This window comes from Globicephala melas, chromosome 17, assembly GCF_963455315.2.
Source record: "Globicephala melas chromosome 17, mGloMel1.2, whole genome shotgun sequence".
In the NCBI taxonomy this organism is placed as follows: Eukaryota; Metazoa; Chordata; class Mammalia; order Artiodactyla; family Delphinidae; genus Globicephala; species Globicephala melas.
The window spans coordinates 63,936,976-63,954,604 of NC_083330.1; the positions used below are offsets into that span (position 1 = coordinate 63,936,976).

Genomic DNA, 17,629 nt, shown 5'->3' on the forward strand with positions numbered 1-17,629 from the left:
TGTCCTCTGCTGATTGTGTGACCATGGGCAAGTAACTAACCTCTTAGCTGACTTATCCAAATGGGAAAATAGTATTACCTGTCACCTACATCAAGGTTGTTGTTTGTTTGTTTTAATTGAGAGCCTGCTGTTTACCAAGCTCTGTGCTTGTGCTTTCTGGGCATCATCTCTCTCTCTCTCTCTCTCTTTTTTAAATAAATAAATTTATTTATTTATTTTTCGCTGCGTTGGGTCTTCGTTGCTGCACATGGGCTTTTTCTAGTTGCAGTGAGCGGGGGCTATTCTTTGGTGTGGTGAGCGGGCTTCTCAGTGCGGTGGCTTCTCTTGTTGTGAAGCACGGGCTCTAGGCACGCGGGCTTCAGTAGTTGCAGCACACGGGCTCAGTAGTTGTGGCTCAAGGGCTCTAGAGCGAAGGCTCAGTAGTTGTGGCACACGGGCTTAGACGCTCCGCGGTGTGTGGGATCTTCCCGGACCAGGGCTCGAACCCGTGTCCCCTGCACTGGAAGGCAGATTCTTAACCTCTCCGCCACCAGGGAAGTCCCTGGGCATCATCTCTCTTAATGTTCACACTAATGTTGCCGAAACTCGGCCTCTGTTCACCAGTGCCACTAGAAACGCAGAGATAGAGTTTTGGGTGAAGTTGAAAAGAATAGCTTTATTGCTTTCAGGCAAACGGGACCACAGCGGGCTATTGCCCTCAGAACCATGTGTCCCACCCTGGAGAGGGTAGTGAGTTTTATAGTGTTCAAGGAGCAGGGAGTGGTCAGCTGGTGGACATTTTTCTGATTGGTTGGTGGTGAGGTAATCAGAAGTCAGCATCATCAACTTTCTGGTTCCAATCCATCTGGGGTCTACATGTCTGTGGGCAGCATACAGTTAACTTCTTCCACCTGGTTGGGGGTTTCAGTATCTGCAAAACAGCTCAAAGGCCATGGCTCAGAATATTATCTATAGTCCTTGAGGAAGAAATAAAGGTCCTTAACTTTGTTTAATGGCTAAAGTATTATTATTTTATCTTGCTTGACTGTTTTCCTTTCTGCAGTTTCTCACTTCTCTGATTAAATTTATTCTTTGACTAAATTATTTCTACAGACAAAATGTAGGCAGAGGACATGGGTGGAGGTCTATTCTGGGAAGGCTTCATAGAGTCCTGCTCGGTTACACTAACCCCCATAGGCAGGTACTATTATTACAGAAACAGAGATTAATTTATCCAAAGTCACATAAGTGTAAGTGGTGACTCACATCTAGGTCTATCTGACTTGAGTCAATCTTTTAACCACTCTGCTGTACCTCTGTGAAAATAATGAAGGCTTTTTATAAACTCAAAAGCATCTCATAGGTACTGGTTGTCCTATGCATTGATTAATTTTGTGTGTTGACAATTTGAAAATCTTTATGCATATACATCTTTGTATAAAATAGCTAACTGTTTTTTCCACTAATAGCTAACATTTACTGAGTGTTAACAGTTTGGCACTTTATCCATTAGTCTTTGCAAGAACACATCACCCTATGAGGTACTTTTATTTCCATTTATAAACGAAGAAACAGGAGACTTCCCTGGTGGTGCAGTGGTTGAGAATCTGCCTGCCAATGCAGGGGACACAGGTTCGATCCCTGGTCTGGGAAGATGCCACATGCCGCGGAACAACTAAGCCTGTGTGCCACAACTACTGAGCCCACGTGCCACAACTACTGAAGCTTGCACACCTAGAGCCTTTGCTCCGCAACAAGAGAAGCCACCACAATGAGAAGGCCACACACTGCAACGAAGAGTAGCCCCTGCTTGCCACAACTAGAGAGAGCCCGCACAGCAACAAAGACCCAACGTGGCCAAAAATAATAATAATAAAAATAAACCTTTAAAAAAATAAAGAATAGAAGGGAAAACATATTTTAAAAATAAATAAATACATGAAGAAACAGCCTCAGAAAAGTGAAGTCACTTGCCACTTGCCAGCAGATGCATAGGTAAGATTTAAACCCAGGTCTATCTGAATTCAAAGGTGGTGCTCTTTTTGTTTTTGTTTTTGTTTTTGTGGTACGCGGGCCTCTCACTGTTGTGGCCTCTCCCGTTGCAGAGAACAGGCTCCGGACACGCAGGCTCAGCGGCCATGGCTCACGGGCCCAGCCGCTCCACGGCATGTGGGATCTTCCCGGACCGGGACATGAACCCGTGTCCCCTGCATCGGCAGGCGGACTCAACCACTGCGCCACCAGGGAAGCCCAGTGATGCTCTTTAATTCGGCCCTTCAACAAGGTTTTTGTCAAATACTTGTGTCTTACTCTGAACCAGCTGCTATAACAAAGTTCCATAGATTGGGTGGCTTATAAGCAACAGAAATTTATTTCTCACAATTCTGGAGGCTGGAAGTCCAAGACCAGGGTGCCAGCAGGGCCAGGTTCTGGTGAAGGCCCTCTTCATGTTGCAGACTTCTCCATCACATCCTCACACTGGTGGAAGGGGCAAGGGAGCTCTCCCAGATCTCTTTCATAAGGGTGTTAACCTCATCATGAGGGTGGAGCCTACAAAAGGCCCCACCTCCTACATCACATTGGGCAGTAGGATTTCAGCACTTTGGGGAGAATTTGGGAAAAACACCAACAATCAGACCACAGGAGCTTGTTATTGTACCGGGTACTCTTGTAGGCATTGAGGATCCAGCTGTAAACCAAATTGACAAATAATTCTGTCCTCTTAGAGGTTACATCCTACAGGATGTAGAAAGACAGTTGAAAAGGGTAAAAGTAAGAAGTTTAGTAGAAAACTGTTGATAAATGCTAGGGAAAAAAATAAAGAGAAAGAGATTTGGGTTGGTCAGGAAAGGCTTCACTGTGACCTCAGGAGCTATTTGAGTAAAGGTCTTAAGGAGGTGAAAGAACAAACAATGTGGATATCTGGGGGAACAGCAGTTCAGGTAGAAGGACCAGCAAAGGCCCAGAAGTGGGATGGTGCCTGGAACGGAGGCGGTACAGCACGAAGACCAGCGTGGCCGAGTGGAGAGGGAGTTGGGCAGAAGTTCAGAGAGAGAAAGGAAGAATCAGACAAGACTTTGTAGTTTACTGAAAGGACCTTGCATTTTATCTTGCTCTTAACTACTGTGCAACACTGCCTCTCAATAATTCTACGGAACAGATTTCTAGGAGTGGGATTCTGAGATGAAAGGATACAAACATCCTTATGACTATTATTCCCGGAGATCACCTGATTGTAAAGCTAATCAACATTAGGCTACCGGACCCCTCACATGGCTCTTCCAAGGATTTCGCTTAATTTTGTATTCATAATTTTACTCTTTTTCCTTCAAGAGGGCCCCTCAAATTGTATAAACTTCAGGCCCAACAAAACCTGGATCTGCCCACTTACTGCATATTGTCATACTGCTTTTCAGCCATAGAAAGCTTAGGCTACAGGATCATTTCCCTTGAGCTCTGCATAGCATAGGAGAAGAATCAGATCCTCGGCACCTCCAGCTGAGTTCCCGATCAAATTCCGGTTCCCACGTAGGGACAGGCTCTGGCTCTCAGCCTATCCACAACCCAGATGGCCAGTCCCCTTCACCAGCCACTGGTAAATGATGAACAGGTTTAGGACACCAGCAAAGCAGGGCCTCAGTGAATTTATCTATCGATAGAATCTCCCAATCAGATAATCTGTTGTTTCTGATTTTGAATTACAAACGGGAGTAGGTACCTTCATCTTTTTAGATTTAGGGTCTGACTCTAAAGGTGTCAATCCAGCCCTAGCTGCCCTCCCTCCCTCCCACTCCAGCCAAAACTCTCCCCTCCTCTTCCTTTTCTTTCCCTCTGAAAACATTCAGGTGCCTCGAGGGAATGGCCTTCCAGAATCCTGTGACTACAGTTGAATAACACCAATGAGTCATGTTACGTATACAACAAGTACTGATTGCTTCCACCAAAAAAGAAGAGGGTCTCAGACTTGTGACCTCTAGCATGTGAGCTCCACAAGGATGGAGACTTTGTTTTGTTCACTTTTGTATCCCCAGTGCTTACATCTGTGCCTGATACATAATGGGTGCTCCAGAAATACTTGTGGAATGGATGAATTATGATTCATTCTAGAAATTTCCCCTGACTCCCCATCCTAGATCAATGCTCCACACGCTTCCTCTATTAATCCTAGAACACCTTACACAAATCACCATCATTGCACTTAGCTCTCTGTTTTATAATTACGTGTGTGTGTGTGTGTGTAGCTGTCTCCTCTAGAGTATAAGCTCCTTCAGGTGGAGGCTGGGTTGTATAACTCTTCACACAAGACGGAAGAAATTTCATGAGCAAATCCTGGCCTCTCCAACTTCAAAATATATCCCCAATCCAACCACTTTGCAACATCTCCACTATGCTACCCCCCATCCCAACTATTCCTTAGTGACTGAACTTCTGCAGTAGACTTCTAAGTGGTCTCTCTGCTCCCTGCCTCACTACTGCACCATCATGGAAGTCCAAAATACACACTTTTTAAAACAAATATTTGGGGCTTCCCTGGTGGCGCAGTGGTTAAGAATCTGCCTGCCAATGCAGGGGACACGGGTTCAATCCCTGGTCCAGGAAGATCCCACATGCTGCGGAGCAACTAAGCCCGTGTGCCTCAGCTACAAAGCCTGTGCTCTAGAGCCCACGAGCCACAACTACTGAGCCCACGAGCCAGCCCGCGAGCCACAACTACTGAAGCCTGCGCGCCTAGAGCCCGTGCTCCACAACAAGAGAAGCCACCGCAATGTGAAGACCACGCACCGCAACGAAGAGCAGCCCCTGCTCGCTGCAACTAGAGGAAGCCCGCACACCGAAATGAAGAACCAGTGCAGCCAAAAATAAATAAATTAAATAAATAAATTTATTTTTTAAAAAAACAAATATTTGCTCTTCCAAAATGAAAATCATAAGTTATAAATTACAGTTCCAATAAAATCAATATAGTGCCTAATTATCATATAAATGAGAAATAAAAGAAAATTGATTTATACTATAATATGTATTTTAACATATAAATGTTCAGGCACAACTACATCAGCAGGTGGAATGAAATAGTCTGCTGCTTGCAGTTACACATAAAGTCATGATGAGTGAAGAACTACAAGTGCAGACAGATACCCACATGCTGTATTTGTAACTCAAACATCACTAGCCACATAGGTTACAGGATTGGCATTGGTTACAGGATTATCTAAAATGGTGGACAACTCAGGAAAGTTCTGAATATAACAAAGGGCATCAGAGTTCATAGATAATTAATAAAAAGATAAATTGAACTTTGTAAAAATAAAATGTTTGCTTAACAAAAAAGTTACAAAGTCAAAAGGCAAAGTGGGAGAAAATAGTTTCAAGGTATATCACAGATAAAAGACTAATATCCCCACGTAAATAAAGAACTTGTAAAATCTGAGGGGAAAAAAGACCAAAAACCCAACAGAAAGTGGACAAAATACACAGATAATTCACCAAAAAATATATTAAATTACCCGAAAACATATTAAAAGATATTCAACTTTTCTCATAATAAGAGAAATGCAACTTAAAACCATGCTCAGATACTATTTCTCACCTATTAGACTGGCAAGAATTAGTATCCCTAGGGAAGGAATTTATTACAATAGAAACAACGTATGCATTTACCCTTTAATCTGACAATGTCAATTTTAGTAATTCAACCTGAAGATAAACCTGTAACAGTACAAAAAAAATTGTACAAAAACTTAGATACAAGGTTATTTATTGTGCTATTTGTAACTGCAACCTATCGGAAAGAACCTAAGTGCCCATACATAGAAGATAGATTGAATAAACTATAATACATTCACACATTAGAATAATATGCAGCTGTAAACAAAGAATAAGAAAGATCTCTACAAAACCATATGGAGTGATATCCAGGATACCTTGATAAGTGAAAAAGAGTGCAAAATAGTATAAATATATATAATGCCATTTTTCATGTAGTAAAGAAGAGGAAATAAGAACACATCCACACATACATTAGAAAGAACAAGTACATACACCTTAAATTTACACAATTTTATATGTCAAATATATTTCAATTTTTAAAAAAGAAGAAAGAAAATAAGTACAATCTTGCCTCAATGAGTACGGTAGGTGCATTCTAGGAAATTTTAGTGAATGTAAAATCCCTGTAAATATCCTTTATGTTTATATATATGTAAAACAGAATTCAGTTCTAGTTTAGCTATTACAAACAGGGTTTTCATTTACAGGAATATCTTGGTAACATTCAAAAGGGTTTGGGACCAGTTTATACACTCCAGGATGCCTACCTAGCATCCCTGCCCCCTGTTCTAAAGGCCAGTTGTGCCCCTAGTCATTGTGATAACCCAAAACAATCATGGTATGGGTTGAATTGTATTCCCCCAAAAGATATATTAATGTCCTAACCCCCAGTACCTGTGACCATGACCTTATTTGACAATAGAGTCTTTGCAGATGTAATTAAGTTAAAATGAGGTTAGACTAGATTAGGGTGAGCTAAACTACTGGATTAGCAATGACTTGGTTTCCTTATAAAAAGAGAAAACAGACACAGACACACACAGGGGAGAAGGCCATGTGAAGACAAGAGCAGAGATTGGAGTAATGCGTTTACAAAGCGAGGGACACCAAGGATTGCCAGCCACCCCCAGGAGTTAGGAGAGAGGCAGGGAACAGATGCTCCGCAGAGCCTCCAGAAGGAATCAACCCTGCCAGTACCTTGACTGCAGACCTCTGACCTCTGGAGACATAGAGGATACATCTGGTTGTTTTAAGCCACCCAATGTGTGATACTTGGTGACAGCAGCCCTGGGAACCAAATACTAAGCTCCCACACTGTGCAATGAGTACACTGTGGGGAACCTGTCATTGTGTCTCCCTCCCGCTCAGCGTCCAGTTCCCTGATCAGACAGCATCCCTCAACAGTGCCTTCCCTAAACCCCTTAATCAGAGTTCACCCCACCCCCATTGTTCTCATCCCTTTACCCTGCTTAAAATTGTCTTCACTTTTCATTACCTAACATGATATCATCTATTTATTCCCTTAGTTGTTGTCTGTCTTCCCAACTAGAACGGCAAGCTCCATGCAAAGGCAACTGTGTCTCATTCCCTGCTGCACCCCAGCACCCAGGACAGCCCTGGCCAGCAAGATGCGTTCCATTGACATTTACTGAACTAATGAGTGAGGATTCTTTTGCTCAGATAGGGCAAATGTAACCTTAGCATAATGAGGAATAGAACAGAATAGCTTCCCTGGAGAAGCGAGCAAAGAGAGGTATCAAGAGCTTCTGAGAGCTGGAAGACTTGGGGGAAAAGTCATTTGAGATATTTTCCTGGAAGTTGGAGGTGTGACCTCTTTCAGTCGCGGAATTTTGCAGACGTGATGTGCAAACATGCATATGCTTGCCTGGCAAGGCACTGGATCCAGAAAGGCTACATCTGTCACATTTGTTTGAAGCCAATCCAAGTAGGCTAAACATGCATTTGGAGAGCTGGGAAAGAATTTTATATCTTGCACGTGCTGTCAGAGGCAGTAGGGAAAACGTGTTGGGAAGAGAGAGCACATACTAAACAGCCAAATTGGTGCTGTGAGATTACACACAGGGTTTCTTAGCCTCGGCACTGTTGACACTTTGGGTTAGACAGTTATTTGTTGGTGAGGGGCTTCCCTGTGCAAAGGGTGATTGGCAGCAAATGACAACCTCACCAGTTATGACAACCAAGAACGTCTGCAGATGTGGCCAAATGTCCTCTGGGGTTCTGGGGGCAAACTCACCGCTGGTTGAGAACCACTGAGTTATATGTGGTGCTTGTCTACTCCCCCTCCTCCATTTGCAATTCCCCATACATCCTACACACACGCACACACATGCGCACGTACGCACACCCCACACATGTACGGTAGGACAACACTCTCAACTCCCCTCAAAGGAAGCTTTATTCCTATGTGTACTCCCTCCGAATGTGCCCTGGGATTTCCTGATGTCATCCGTGGTCAACCATTATATTAGTAGCCTATGACAAAATACATCTCTCGGGATTCCTGCACATATGTAATTCCCATCTACATTGAGTCTAGACTTGACCATGTGACCTCCTTTAGCCAATGGGACATTAGCAGGCATGGTGATACAAACAGGCTTGTTAAACACTGACACATTCAGGCTTGTCCTATTGGAACATTTCTTTCTTGAGAGCCAGCACCATGTAAAGAAGATCAGGCTAGACTCCTGAAGGCCCAGAGGCCACATGGAGAGACGCACTGGTAGATGAGAAGCCATTGTGGATGTTCCAGTTCAAGATGAACTTGGGCTGAATGCAACCGTGAGTGATCTTGGCTACACCATGTGGAACAGAAGAACTGTTCAGCTGAGCCCAGTCAACTCACAGGACTGGAAAACAGGAAATCAGTTTTGTTTTAAGCCAATAAGTTTTGAGGTACTGTGTTACATAGCAAGTCAGCTGAAACATTAGCAAATGTCCAAGTTGATGAAAGTAAGAAACAGTGCAGAGCTGGAGCAGGCTCATGCTAGCTCACAAGAGCAAACTGTTAAATTTTCTGAGTCAATTATTAAATATTAAATTATATTAACTTAGGTAGAAATAAATTATATCTTTTAAAAGGTAATACTCAAAACATATCATTTTTTAAATTATTTTAATTCATTTTACTATTATCCGTGCTCTTGGGGTTGTGTCTATTGTATCCGTATGGTGACCATACTATATAATAGCGTGCTACGGCTCATCTCTCTCCAACTCTGCATTCAATGACATCACATTCACAGCTTGAAATTGGCCATAGTAGGAGTATTTATACCACAGAAATTGCCAAATTCTACAAACCAGAGTTTTTTGTCCAAACAGCCAGTTGTTAAATGTATCTGCATATCACTGGTACTCTCCCTAGAAGGGCTTAAGTAATAGCAATAATAATAACTAGGAGACGACTTCTATGTGTCAGCTGCTGTTCTAAATTCTTCACAACTCTATGGGGTTGGCACTATTATTGGCCTGATCTTACAGATGAAGAAATCAAGGCACAAAGAAGTTAAATACTTTGCCCAAGGTTATAGTACTCGTAAGCTCTAGAGCCATTGTACTTAGGCATTCGGGTACCATGCCTTTACACATAGGCTGCCCACATTTTCCAAACCACTAGTCAGGGTACAAGATCTAATAAGTGCAATGTACTTGGGGGGAGTACAGGGCAGATTACTTGAAATTAGGACTCTATGTTCACAGTACTTATGACTTAGAGGTTTTAATTTTATGCAAAATTTTAATTTTATGCAAAAGTCAAATAGGAGCTTCTATAGGATTAAAAAATAAAAGCAAGCAAGACCAAAGAAGAAACTATGTAATAACGAAGTGAAAAGTGGTTACCTATGCCAACCCACACCTGTCCACATCTGCGTCCTCACATAGAATTCTCTGAAGGGTCAAGCAGATGGAACCAGCGTCCAGCCCACTACTTCACTAACAAAGACAACACCCTTCTAAGGTCTATAGGTGAAAGAGCCCGCCCCACTGTGCATCTCTATCTTATCTTTCTCTTTCCTCCCGTGGATAGATGTTTGCAGTAGTTTTCAAAGCCATCTATATAATGAAAGTAACAAAAATACTTAGAGAGTTAGAGAGGGGGGAGGGATGAATATAGGTGGAGCACATAGGATTTTTAGGGCAATGAAAATGTTACCAAATCAGGTCGGGCTGCTCGCTGCTTGAAAAAAATCAATACTCGCAGAATTTGGTAGAAAGGAAAGTTGCCTTTAATCAGAATGCTGGCAATCTGGGGAGACGGTGGACTTGGTGTCCCCCAAAGACCATCTCCAAAGATTTTGCTCTGCCATGAAAGTGTTCATCCTCACTCGGCTCTGTGGCCTCTCTCCACACACTGCCCAGAGCGGGCAGGAAGGATGCCACGCTGCCCTAGAATACTTCAGTGGACAATAAATGCTTAGCCCAATCAGTTTGCCTTCCTCCCTTACAGCACTTAGAGGCATTTTACTCATGGTTTACTGGCATCCTGTCACACGTGATGGACCGTCTGTCCTCTGAGCCCACAAAAGTTATTAGGAGCCTGTGAATCAAGAATAGTTATCCAGTCCTATGGGAGATATTCCCAGCATTCTCTGACTCCACAGCCCTCTGCCCAGGGAGGCCTTTGGAATAGGCCATTACATGCAGAGCGTAATTTGGAAGGTTTAAGCTTCCCTATAGAAGCTTCCTGAGCTGGCTTATATCAGTGCCTACAATTACACACTTAGATATTAGTTTCTCTGGCATAATGTTTGCATCTAAGTTTTTTAAACCCAACTGCCCAAAATAGGGGAATTATTAAATTATGCTGCATCCATAAGATGGGATATTATGCAGTTGCAGCTAAGGCAGAGGTGGCTCTAGGCTGTCCTTGCTTCTTAGGACAGCTTTGGACGAGATAGAGATCAAGAATTCTAAGTCCTACTCCTCTCCTGGCCACGCGTAAGGGCTGTAAAGATGAGAAACTTGCAACCACTGCCCACTCTGCCGTGGAAGAGGGAGCTTCACCCTCTGGTCTCCTCCTTCCTTTCGTCTGGAGGAGGCCTTTTAGAAACCCTAGTTTATGTGAGTTGTTTCTCACTGTAGTGGGACTGATCTTGCCGCCTGTCAAGATCAACATCACATTTTCCCCTCTGCTTTGATACTGTACCATTTCAACTGTAGGTGTCAAATCCTTTTGATTCCACATGAAATACTACCTTTGGTTGCTTTCATGTATGTTTTATGAGAACCCCTAGGCATGAATATTTATTTAAGCAACTTGGAACACAACCCTTTGATTTTCCTTTTCTGTTCTGATTCATGTTTAAAGGTTGGGGGACATGCACTATGTCATAGTTCACCTGTAATGGCTTTGGCCTCCTCACCCCTTTCCTTACAGGGCCAAATAGTTGTCTAGGAAACGGAAAACATTGCCTGGGTTTGTGTCAGTTAGCAGCATGACAAACGTTCTGTTTTACTGATGAAACAGAACTCTTTCCTGTGCAATGTCAGCTTTCCTACACAATATGTCAACGGACCTTTGTCATCCAACTGTTGCCTGTTTGGTTTCCTTCCACGGTGACTGACTTAGTCAACCCTTCATCCATATTAATAGTTTCTGTGCATTCAAAGACATGGTCAAGAGGATGAAAAAACAAGACAAAGACTAGGAGAAAATATTTGCAGAACATAAACATGATAAAAGGCCTATATCCAGAACATATACAGAATCCTCAAAACTCAATAATAAGAAAACAACCCAATTATAAATCAGGCAAAAGATTTGAGCAGATATATGCAGAAGGCAAAAAATCCCATGAAAAGATACTGAACATCATTTGTCATTCCAGAAATGGAAATTAAAATCACCATGAAAGGGAGTTCCCTGGTGGTCCAGCACTTAAGACTCCGAGCTTCCACTGCAGGGTGTGTGGGTTCGATCCCTGGTCAGGGAACTAGGATCCCACACAAAATAAACTCACCATGAAGTACCACCACACTCCTAGAACAGCTATAATGACAAAGACTCATCATAGATACGGAGTATCTGAAACTATCCTACACTATCCAGTATCGGTGGGTATGTAAAATGACAACTACTTTGAAAATGACTGATACTTTCTTAAAAAGTTAAACCTGGGCTTCCCTGGTGGCACAGTGGTTGAGAGTCTGCCTGCCGATGCAGGGGACACGGGTTCGTGCCCCGGTCCGGGAGGATCCCATATGCCGCGGAGTGGCTGGGCCCGTGAGCCATGGCTACTGAGCCTGCGTGTCTGGAGCCTGCGCTCCGCAGCGGGAGAGGCCACAACGGTGAGAGGCCCATGTACAGCAAAAAAAAAAAAGTTAAACCTACACTTACCATATGGCCCAGCCATTCCACATCTAGGAATTTACTCATCAGAAATGAAAACATATATTTATACAAAGACTTGAACAGGAATGTCCATAACAGCTTTCTTTGTAATAGCCAAACACTGGAAACAATCCCAACGTTCACCAACAGCTGAATATACCACTAATTGTGGTATATCAATCCCATGGAATACTACTCAGCAATAAAAACATATGCACCACTGATATACCCAACAACATAGTTGACTCTCAAAATAATTATGCTGAATGAAAGAAACCGGATCAAAAAAAAAAAGAGTACCTAGTTTAACACCCATTTGTATAAATTTCTAGAAAATATTAACTAATCTAAGAGACAAAGCAGATCAGTGGTTGCCCATGGACAAGGTGGGGTAGGGATAAAAAGAGATTGCAAAGAGGCAGAAGGAAAATTTTGGAGGTGATGGATTTATTCATTATCTTGATTATGGTCATGGTTTCACAGGAATATATTTATGTTAAAACTTATAAAATTATACACTTTAAATATGTATAGTTTATTAAATGCGAATTATACCTCAATAAAGCTGAAAAATATCTATGTACAGTATGCATCAGTTATTGACTACGTAATGATTCAAGAAGGAACTAGAAAACAGTCTACCAACTTGGGTTACTAAATTGGGCGATTAGGGACTTCCCTGGTGGTCCAGTGGTTAAGACTCTGCACTTCAAATGCAGGGGGTGCAGATTCGATCCCAGGTCGGGGAACTAAGATCCCACATGCCACATGGTGCGGCCGAAAAAAAAAAGAAAAGAGAAAAAATTGGGAGGTTGGCAGCCATGGGTGCACATCTCTTCAGTTGCCAGCCTGACCTTCAGATCTGGTCCAACTAAATCCAAAGATAAGTGAAAAGTGGGTGTCCAGAAGATCTGTAATATGGAAACCTCTTTACCGATGTATCTGAAATTGAATAGGATGGTCACATAGGCTGTGACAACCCATACAAGCTGAGCTGCAGGCAGGTTAAACCAGAGTAGTTAAGGAAATCATTCAGCGGATTTGTCTCTGCTACTGATAAAAAGTTGTATGGTTACCTGTGTGAGACACAAATGTGGGAAATAACCTGTTTCAAGTTAGGTGCCCTTAAGCTTAACACCTTAAATTTCCTGAATAATAATGCAAACATTCATACATACAGTTTATTACCATCTCAAGTCCAATAAATAAAAATAAAATAAAAATATTGAAAAATAAAAATCTCCTCTGCAAAGGGTTACTAAGAGTTGTCTCTCAGGGCTACCCCTTGATAACAATACAAAAGTTTTAAAATTCAGGGCTTCCCTGGTGGTGCAGTGGTTGAGAGTCCGCCTGCCGATGCAGGGGACACGGGTTTGTGCCCCGGTCCGAGAAGATCCCACATGCCGCGGAGCGGCTGGGCCCGTGAGCCGTGGCCGCTGAGCCTACGCGTCCGAAGCCTGTGCTCCGCAACGGGAGAGGCCACAACAGTGAGAGGCCCGCGTACCGCAAAAAAAAAAAAAAGTTTAAAAATCCACACTGCTAAATTTTTGTGAGCGTTTTGTATTTCTGCTAGAGTTTGCGCTTTTTAAATATCATGGTCATATAATTTTGTAAAAAGTCATTTTTCTACCCGTAGTGGGTTGAATGGTGGACCCCGGAAATATATACCCAGGGAGTAATGCCCAGAACGTGTGAATCTTACCTTATTTGGAAAATGGGTCTTTGCAGGTGTAAGTAAGTTAAGGATCTTGAAATGAGGAGATTATCCTAGATTATCCAGGTGGGCCCTAAATCCAAGGACAGGTGTTCTTATAAGAGAAAAGCAAAGGGAGATTTGAGACAGAGATTAGAGGAAAAGACAAGGCTTGGTGAAGTTGCAGGCAGAGAATGGAGTGATGTGGTCCCACGCCAAGGAAGCCAGCAACCACCAGAAGGTGGAAGAGGTAAAGTAATCTTCCCTAGGGCCTCTGGAGGGAGTGACCTGCCAACACTTTGATTCAGACTCCGGCCTCCAGAACTGTGAGAGAATAAATTTGTTGTTTTAGCCACCAAGTTTGTGGCACAAAGCCTCAGCAAACCAATACACTACCTCATAAAGCACTAAAGATGAAGGTGACAGTATTACCAATGTTGTAGGTTTGTTATGAGGATTAAAAAACTTAAATGAGTTAATAGTCCTAAAGCACTTAGAAGAATGTTTGATACCTAGTAAGCACTATACAAGTTCTAAGTAAATATTTACCAAAAAGAATTTCTCTGGCGTCAACGCAACTGGTTGTTGATGACATTGCTTTACCGGTGCATGACTGGTGGATCCGACGCCATAATACTGGAGCCTCTTGTTAGACTACGGAATTAAAACAACATTCATGACGATGATGAAAAGGCCAAGAAGAGTGGACTCCATCAAGGTTCTTTTTTGAACCCGAATGTTCTATAAAAGGAACCCTTCAATTCTCAATGCATTTGGGTCCTTGCTTCTCTATTAGTTGTCTGTACAACTCCTCAATCCCTAAACGCAACGTGAAACGGGATCTGGGGGCCCTGAGGAAAAATCACTTTTATTGCTTCCGTTGAACGCCTAAAACCCAGCAAGGCCCCCAGAAAGCAGAAATCCCAAGCCGATTCCGCGCGCCAGGTTACACCTGCAGAAAACTACGATTCCCAGAAGGTTTTGGGGGGGTGGGGAGGGGAGAACGGACCGCGAAAGGGGGCGGAGTCTAAGGGAGAAGGTCGTAGGCTGATTCCATTGGCCTGAGCGGGAGGGGTCGTCTGGGCGGGGTTTAGCGCCGTCCGATCGGCGGCCTGCGCGCTCTTGGTACGGTCGGCGGGGATACGGGCAGCCACGGCCGGCGCTCAAGTTTCCCGGGCAGGAAGCGCGGGGCGTGCCGGAAAGGCGCCGGGACCGTTGTCCGCTGGATAGGCGGCGGTCGCGCGTGGACTGCGATATGCAGAGCATAAACCTGGGCAACAAGGAGAGCGGCAAGATATGGCACCGCAAACCATCCCCGGCCACTCGGGACGGGTAAAGGCCGCGGCGGGAGGCGCACGCTGTGGAGGGGGATGGCCGCCGGCGAGGGGCGGGTCCGCGGCTTTGGCGAGGCGTTGGAGGGGCTGTTGGGGAGGATCTCAGGAAGGGTTGCGGGGGCCGGATGGAGGTTCGGGTCCTGACTCTGATCCTGCCCCGGATACCTGGGTTGGGTGACCTCGAGCAACCCAAGTGCCCTGAGTTTCATGATCCTTAGAGACCCCCCTCCCAGTCCTGGGGACGGGGTCTCATTAGGATCAACGTGGAGCGGGAGGTCCTGGTTTATGCCAGGGAATTTGAGTTTCTGGTGAGTACCAGGACTGCCTGCCTTAATTAACACAGAATCCCTGTAGTATTCCTGGCACGCAGTTGATGCTCAGTAAATACTCGTTAGTTATTCCAGCTGGGAAAGAACTCAGGAGGAGGAACTGATGCGGGAGGAGGAGAACAATGCATTTCTCCCCCTTCCAAATGCCGCAGTTTATCCATCCTTGAATCATTGTTTGTATTCAGGCAAGCATTCGCTCATCGACTATTTGATGAGCACTTACTATGTGCCAAGCTTCTAAGCGCTGAGGGACAGCTGTGGACCAAAACAAACTTCTGGTTCTCTTGGAGTTTACGTATTAACGTGTATGGTGATGATAGTGGTGGAGGAAGGGGTTGCGGTTTACAAGGTAGGGCACTCTTTCTAGTAAGGCTATAGTTGCTGCTGCTTTTTTTTTTTTTTTTTGATAAACTTTATTTCTTTAGGACAGTTTTAGGTTCACAGCAAAATTGAGAGGAAGGTACAGAGATTTCCCTTATACCCCCTGCTCCCACACATGCCTAGCCTGCCCCTTATTAATATTCTCCACTAGATATTTGTTGCAATTGATGAACCTGCATGAAGGCATCATTATTACCCAAATTCCACAGTTAAGGTTAGGATTCAGTCTTGGTGTTCTACATTCTGTAGGTTTGGACAAATGTATAATGACTCATCCACCATTACGGTCTCATACAAAGTATTCTCACTGCCCTAAAAATTGCCGTTGCCCTGCCCATTCATCCCTCCCTCCCCAACTCTTCTTTTCATTCAGTTCCCAGGTACCTGTCCTGTTTGAGGCTCCTGGGTGACCTTAATGGAAGCCTTTGTCCCAAAGTGGTACCATCTTGGTTCCAGTTGCCGCACACAGATTAACCTTATTGCTTCTAATTCCTTCGGATCCCGTGGACTTTGTTGCCTCACTTGCACTCATATTGCAGTGTGTTTCTTGTTCTCATGATTTTTCTGTTGATCCTTTGCTTGCTCCTCAACAAATCAGTGCCAACTACACATGCCCAAAGCACACTGCTGCACATTGTACCATTAGTTTCTTTGGTTTCTGGTTGCTATCAGTCCCCTAACAATACTGCTGTCCCGTCAACTCCATTGAATAAACATTTTATCTAGAATAGGGGTACTTCAGTAGAGGTTTTCATTTTCAAATTTGGAGTTTATGTAAATAGCACCCTTACTTCTCACGTTCTCTAAATGTTGTAAAAGTTATGCCAACCCACAATAATTCTCTTTCTTGCTGTTATAAAATATCTAGATACACATGCAAGATTCAAAAAATGAAAGAAACGAGTTTGTGTGCAAATATCCTCATTTGTTTCTTCCATTAAAACATAGCTTTCTTTCTGTTCAATAAAACCCATTGTTATGGTGTTGAGAGAAGCAAGGAGCATTGACTGCGGAGTCAGATGCACTTTAGTTGAAGTAAATGTCCACTCACTAGCTCTGTGACCTTGGGCAAGTTAATCTCTTAGGCTGTAAGTGAAAATAATCATACTTAACAGCAAGATTGTCTTAGGGAATTAGTGTCTCATGCATCTTGGTGTTCAGTAAATATTTGATGTTTTTACTATGTTTAAGGACTGAGGAACTCTATCAGGCAAATTGTGAGCAATTGAAAATCCGTTTTAAATATTTGCGTGTGTGATTTATATGAAAAATCAGAAGGACAGAATTTTGCTATTAAATGTGATTATATCATGATGATAGGGTTATAATCAAATTATTAGTGTTTTTCTGTATTTTCCATATTTTGAACAGTGATCATGTAATCCAGACACACAATAAATGTTACAGAAAAAAGACTGGAGGGAAAAGTCGTTTGCTTGGTCTGAGCTTAATTGCCAGGGAACATTTTGATGTTGTTACTTATTATTTCAATACATTTATCCCCCCCCATCCCCCTTTGGGAATGTCAAACAAAAACCAGAGCTGGACAGTAGTTAACGTAAAAACAGACTGTATTCAGGACTGTTGCAATAGAGGAAACAAGACCACAGGGTAGAACTGGGCTCAGTTCTGAATACAGCCTGGGCAAGTGGGAAGCTATAGCCAAGGAGAAGGGTGGGAGGGGTCGCTGGATGGAAAATTACTAAGAGAAAACATCTGGGGTTAAGGGAGTTCTGGCTAAATCTACCTCACAGGATTCCTGCTGAAGACAGGCCAAGGTGATCAGACATCACTTGGGAGATGGTGGAGAATGAGGAACCCATCTGATGTCAAGGAAAGTAGTATTGAGGGTAGGGGGGTTCTGATTAAACTGACTAAGCAGCATTCTTGCTAAAAGTAGATTTTATAAGGGAGTGCACAGAAGGGCCTAGGAGAAGGTTTGGGAACCTGACTAAAGTTTGGTCAAGCCAAGAATCTTTGTCAGGGACTAGATTAAAAATAAGTGTAC

General features: G+C 43.3%; 1 protein-coding gene across 2 annotated transcripts in view; it reads left to right on the plus strand.

Annotated features, from left to right (window-relative positions):
• Positions 1-14,716: 14,716 nt before the first annotated feature.
• TBC1D31 (TBC1 domain family member 31) overlaps positions 14,717-17,629 on the plus strand; it is a 61,584-nt gene continuing 58,671 nt past the window's right edge. For both annotated transcript variants that reach the window (XM_030875708.2, XM_030875709.2), the window contains exon 1: positions 14,717-14,909. In XM_030875708.2, the coding sequence (XP_030731568.1) occupies positions 14,833-14,909 (77 nt within the window). In that variant the 5' untranslated portion in view covers positions 14,717-14,832. The remainder of the gene's footprint in view (positions 14,910-17,629) is intronic.